General features: G+C 35.7%; 2 protein-coding genes across 6 annotated transcripts in view; both read right to left on the bottom strand.

Annotated features, from left to right (window-relative positions):
• The window catches only part of LOC104703945 (pentatricopeptide repeat-containing protein At1g64100-like), a 51,903-nt gene extending 46,700 nt beyond the window's left edge, over positions 1 to 5,203 (bottom strand). The window contains exons 1-2 of one of the 2 annotated variants that reach the window (XM_010420036.2): positions 3,615 to 5,203; positions 3,265 to 3,493 (exon numbers count right to left, since the gene is read on the bottom strand). In XM_010420036.2, coding sequence (XP_010418338.1) covers positions 3,470 to 3,493; positions 3,615 to 5,120 — 1,530 coding nt within the window. In that variant the 5' untranslated portion in view covers positions 5,121 to 5,203 and the 3' untranslated portion in view covers positions 3,265 to 3,469. Of the gene's footprint in view, positions 1 to 3,264; positions 3,494 to 3,614 lie in introns of those variants that run through there. The other variant, XM_019228125.1, reaches the window with a different exon arrangement.
• LOC104703946 (uncharacterized protein At3g61260-like) lies at positions 48 to 2,255 on the bottom strand. Of its 4 annotated transcripts, none has more exons than XM_019228128.1 (5): positions 2,166 to 2,255; positions 1,973 to 2,047; positions 1,600 to 1,687; positions 1,191 to 1,272; positions 48 to 550 (listed from the first exon to the last, which is right to left on the bottom strand). In XM_019228128.1, exons 2-5 carry the CDS (start codon positions 2,019 to 2,021, stop codon positions 353 to 355), a joined length of 417 nt encoding a protein of 138 aa, XP_019083673.1. In that variant the 5' UTR covers positions 2,022 to 2,047; positions 2,166 to 2,255; the 3' UTR covers positions 48 to 352. The 4 variants fall into 4 exon arrangements, with proteins under 4 accessions (XP_019083673.1, XP_019083672.1, XP_019083671.1 ...); XM_019228127.1 differs by having other exon boundaries at positions 2,177 to 2,249; XM_019228126.1 differs by having other exon boundaries at positions 1,946 to 2,216.

Here is a 5,870-nt window from a genome sequence, read left to right on the forward strand (position 1 = left end):
CTTTTTTTTTTTTTTTTTTTTTTTGTGAACAAATAAGACATAACCACTTTAGCTTTGTACGAAATTCACTTCTAATAAATGATTTACATTGATGCTTTTTTGTTACATTATTCGTTTTAGATATATATACATTTTCATTTTTTGTTGTTTTCAATTACATTGAGAAAAAAAGTATTAGAAACATCCACAGGTTTTGGTATTGGGTGGATAGGCACTTGGAGTTGCGATTAGCTTCTCACTCATTTTTTCCACTTTGATAGATTCTTGCTCCTCTTGTTTCTCTATTTTTTCTCTTTTTGCTTCTGCAATCTTCTCAATTTCTGGTATCTTTTTCTTGATTTTTTTTTAGTATTCAGCTTTCTCCACTTCTAAATTCTCCTGATAAAAATATTATATATTTGTAGATGAAATTAAATAAACACTTCATAATTGCCGTTGGTGAATTTAGTGTGTAGACGTGACACCGTGGCAAGGTGTAGTAGCTGTACTTAGGCATGACCAAAATCAAACCGTAACCGTATTTTGGACCTGGAGCGTATCCGAACCGTAACTGTATACAATAGTTAAAAACCATAACCGTTAACCGTAAATATGTGGTTAAATTATATTAACCATAACCGTTAATTAACCATAACCATATCAAAACCGTTGGTTAACCGCATAGTTAAACCGTAATTTATTAACCGTAAACGTTTTAAAAATGTAATAAAATATACTAATAATTATTTATTTAATATAAATTATATGATATATAGAAATATGAATACACTAAAAATAACATATTAATTATAAATAAATAATATCAATTATATTATATCATCAAATAATATTAACCGTATCATATTATCAAATAACCGTAACCGTATATAACTGTAACCGCTTTAACCGGAACCGTATTTAACCGTAATCGTTTAACTGTTTATTAAACGGTTATGGTTAAGGTTAAACAAAATTTCTAACCGTAACCGGTGGTTGATAAATTGTAACCGTGATAACCGTAACCGTGGTCATACCTAGCTGTAGTTAAGGGTTTAGTGTTACGTTTAATTATTTACAATTGGATAATTTTTTTTTTTTTAGCTTTGGTTAATGGAGAATATATTATATGAAATACCTTAATTAACTAACCATATATGTTTTCTAAAGTTTAGATATTTATCAATATATGGTTAAAGTTCTCCTATATGTACCTCCATTTTCTTCAAATCTAACTCTAGAGCTGTCTTCATGTTGTTCTCCCATGCTTCAGTTGAGCAAAGTTCTTTGTAAGCTCTGTTCCGTCATTTGATAGTTATTCCAAGAACAAAATGTAAATAATAGTTAACGTCAAAACCAAAAAACAGATTTCAAATTATATGGACTATATATATAAATATATATATTGATGTAATTAGTTTCAAAAATGGTAGTCTCGCGTATGACATGAGAAATCTATGTATCCATAATCCATATGTTTTGAATTTAATTTTCACGTGAATATTTCTGTGAGATATTTGTAATTAATTTGAATGCAAAAAATAATTTGATCTTTATGGTTCTAACCTCAATAATTACTACGGATTATATATATGATAGTGGTAATTAATTGGTAAATCTTACTTGGTTTGAGCTTTTGCCTTCTCGTTCTCTTCCCAAGCATCTATCAACGCAAGTCTCTTGTCTTTCTCTATCTCAACAAGTTTCTCATCTACAAACAATATAAATTGGAAAAGTTTATAATCTGAATGAAAAAAAAAAATCCATTCATATATATGTCAATCCAACTCCATATCGTTGAACATAATTGTAATCGTAAATATTAATGAACAAAGCTAGATGTAATTAATTCATTATGCTTCTCATGTTTACTTGATCACAAATTTTTTTTTTTCTTCTGATAGAAAAGTTTAGAACGAAGAAAAAACTTACTGCAGTGTATAAATATACTTATTACACACAAACATACTTTGACTTGAAGCCAAAATTATAGCACCTTGTTCAGATAGTGGAGAATCTTTCTTGACTTGTTTATCTCGTCCCATGTTAGGGTTTCTCTCCTTCCTTTGTACTTTTGTGAGATTTTTACAGAGATTTAATAAAATTGAAAACTATTAAGTCAGAAAAAACTAGTTACTCAAATATTTAGAAGAACACCCAAAAAAGAAAAAAAAAAAAAGATATATTACCTTTCACTTACCTTTTGATGTCTTCGAGTTGAGTTAGGTGTGGGAGTTTTATGCTCGAATCCGATCAATATATATACACACATGTCCAGCCAATATATTACATTACATACATATAATATGATATGTATATATATCATCGATATTTTTCACTCCAAGAAATCAAATTAACTATTTGGGTTAGGGTAGGTGAACGAAAAAAATAATCCGATTATTCACAAAAAGGTACTTAAAGGAAGCTCCAAGTATTGAGTTAATGAATTAATTAGTATGCTCTTAAGTGGAGTCTAAAAGAATCTAAAGCGTTGTATACAAATTCGATTAAGACCCTGAGACAAAACTTGACGTATAAGAAAGGTATATGAAGAGTGAAGGAGAAATGGGTGATGGATGAACTCGCGTAGAATCATGTTCGTCATCGTTCTGACTGCCGCCATTTTTTCACTTTCTCGGTAGTGAAGATTCTTCCGATGACAAATTGACGTTGTCGAGAAGGAAGGAAGAAGAAGAAGAAGAAGGCGACCCTATTTTTGCGTGGCTCCCAATTTCCGGTTCAGTTTTACGGTTAATATTTTCCCAAAAAACCCGGTCCAAATCGAAATTCAAACGCGATTTCCCGGTTCGCACCGACGCGATTATGAATTGACTTGGTTAACTGATGGTTTAATCGACCTGAAACAATTTTGAGGATGGAACTGACCAGTGACCAGCCTGAAAGTTGAAACTTTTTTCCTCTCCATGAAAAATACATAAATACATATTATGAATGAACAATCGAGTTCATCATTACAGAATATCACATTACTTTTTGAGACTTCGTGTCTTTTCATTACATACAAGCAGAACCACACACTTTCAATTGTAGTAGCTAGTAGGCGTGTAAAAATGGAATTACAGATGCGAAATGGCACAAATGCGTTCATTCAATGGCAATTCTACATGTTCTTTGGGATCATGCAGTATCGCTATGTATATCGTCCGAATCTGCAACCATTCAATCCAGTCCAGTCGACATGTGTTTGCGAAGAGACGTACAAATATCAGCAGCAGCCTTAAAGAAAGACAGAATCAATCTTCAATAGAGACATCAGAACAAAGTATAAAGCTGAACTTAACAAATGATTAAAACGTGTATCCAACAAATTGTTTTTTTGTAAAATTGACCATCATATAACATATCTCATTTCAACGGTAACATAAACAAACACGACAAATGTCAAATGAAATAAATTAGCAAGTGTAAGTGGAACATCAGAATCGAAAGCAATCAAGCAAGAAGCAAAATGACGCTGAATCTTCCATTTTTTTCATTCCTCCTTCAACCGATGATCCTGCAAAGCAAACACATAAAACTAATCAGAGAGTGTAGATTTGGAATCTGTATCTTAATTTTTGACTTCTAAATTCAGTAGCTCTGTAGAAAAAGGAAAATAAAGCCAGTTGAGGACATACCACACCCTGATGCAGATCCACCAACATTGCCACTGCCTTTCGTTGTTCCTTCTTACGACATAAGGCGGCCACCATACCACGGAAAGTGATGTCATTAGGAGCCACACCACTAGAAATCATTTCCTCGAAAATGTTAAGGGCACCATTAAGATCACCCATTTGACAAAACCCATGAATCAAAGTGTTGTAAGTAACTGTATTAGCAACTATTCCTCTTCGATGCATCAAGTAGAAAATCTCCACTCCATCGTCAACCCTTTTAGCCTTACAATAGCCATTAATAAGGGTAGTATAAGTGACTACGTTTGGAGAGCAGCCCTTGGTTGCCATCAAATCAAACATGCGCTTGGCATCATCTAGACGGTTACGCTTGCAAAGCCCATCGATGATTGAACTATAGGTGACCGTATCAGGAATTATATCCCTACGGAGCATCTCCCCATATAACACTTCAGCCTCAGTGAACTTCCCTTCTTTGACAGATGCATTGATCAATGCATTGAAAGTTACAAGTTGAGGATTGATTTGCCTTTCAATCATATCACGCAACAATTTTTCAGCATCACCCCATCTACCAAAGCTACAAAACCCGTCGATCATACAGCTGTAGGTATGAACATTGGGAAAAATGCCTTTCTCAAGCATTTCAGTGAAAAGATTTTGAGCATCGCTATGATGTCCGTCTTTGCAAAGGCGATCAATGATTGCAGTATAAATTACAACATTAGCTTTGATGCGGCGTTCATCCATCTTCCTAAGTAGATTCAAGGCAGATTCAGTGTCACCAATTTTACACATTCCATTTACAACTGTTCCGTAAGTGACCTCGTTAGGTTCAAGACCTTCTTCAACCATCCGATAAAGCAGATCCATCCCTTCGAGCATTCGACCCTCCACACAAAGACCGTTCATGAGTGTGCTGAAGGTCACGACATTGGGTGTTGTTAATCCAGTTTCAACCATATGATCAAACAAAACTACAGCTTCAGAGATCCTGTCTTGGAGACATAACCCATGGAGCAGCGTGCTAAACGTAACAACATCAGGATGGAAACCAAGTTTGGTGATCTTTCCAAACGTAGACAAAGCAAAGGGCAACTTATGACAGCTGCAGAAACATTTCATCAGAATATTGAAGCTGTAGATATCAACTGGAATCCGCCACATTCCCATCTTCTGATAGAGAGAAATCGCAACATCGGGACGTTCCATCTTCACGACCACACCAATTACTTTATTGAAATCTATTGGGGAAGGAAAGGGATGAGAGCGAACCATTTCATCGAATAGAACAATGGCATCATCTAAGCTTTTGATATAATGAAACCCACTCCTCAATTTCAAACTCTCTCCTCCAAATGTTCCTCCGCTCGAAGAAGGCTTACTCTTCTCAACCTTGCTACCTTTCTTGGCGGCGCCGCGACGATCACCCAACCTCGTACTGAACCATCTAGCAGAAGCAGTAGCAGAAGAAGATTCCGATCTACTACAAACCCTAGCCAACATTTTCGATTCGCCTTGATTTCGCTCTCTCTCTCTCTCTCTCTCTCTCTCTCTCTCTCTCTCTCTCTCTCTCTAAACTCTTAACAAATGTGCCAAACGAGTGAGTGAGTGCGTCAACTGTCAAGTGTAGGGTAAAAAGAGTGAGCAAACGACGACCCCGGTTCAGTTGGATTGGTACAGTGACCGGTTCAATTGAAACTAAATGAACCAATAAAGTTAATTCTCTCTTCACACTCACAGAATAATCATAAACCAAATGAACCAATAAAGAATCATCACAAATTCACAACAATATTTTTGAGATTTTCTTCTTCATATCTCACAAACCAGAAGCACAAACTGCACAAGCATATAATACGCTGCATATTAATGCTCTTTGCGATTTTACGAAGATAAAATTGAGCTTACTGCAAAGAGCTAATCATCAAAACTACTTGAGCTTCGGTTTGATGAGTTCGATGCCTCCCATGAAAGGCCTAAGAGGCTCAGGGATCACCACGGATCCATCTTCTTGCTGGTAATTCTCCAGCAAAAACACCATCATCCTCGGGACCGCACACGCCGTTGCGTTTAGAGTGTGCACAAACTTAGTAGCTGGAAGGTTCGCTTTGCCTTTCTTAAGACCCGTCTGAAGTGGTTCAGATGGGCGGTATCGTATTCCCAATCTCCGGCTTTGGTAATCCGTGCAGTTCGATGCGCTTGATATCTAGTTCATAAGTTAGAACAGTAAGCTCAGAGGCGAAACTAAGATGT

This window comes from Camelina sativa, chromosome 7, assembly GCF_000633955.1.
Source record: "Camelina sativa cultivar DH55 chromosome 7, Cs, whole genome shotgun sequence".
Lineage (NCBI taxonomy): Eukaryota > Viridiplantae > Streptophyta > Magnoliopsida > Brassicales > Brassicaceae > Camelina > Camelina sativa.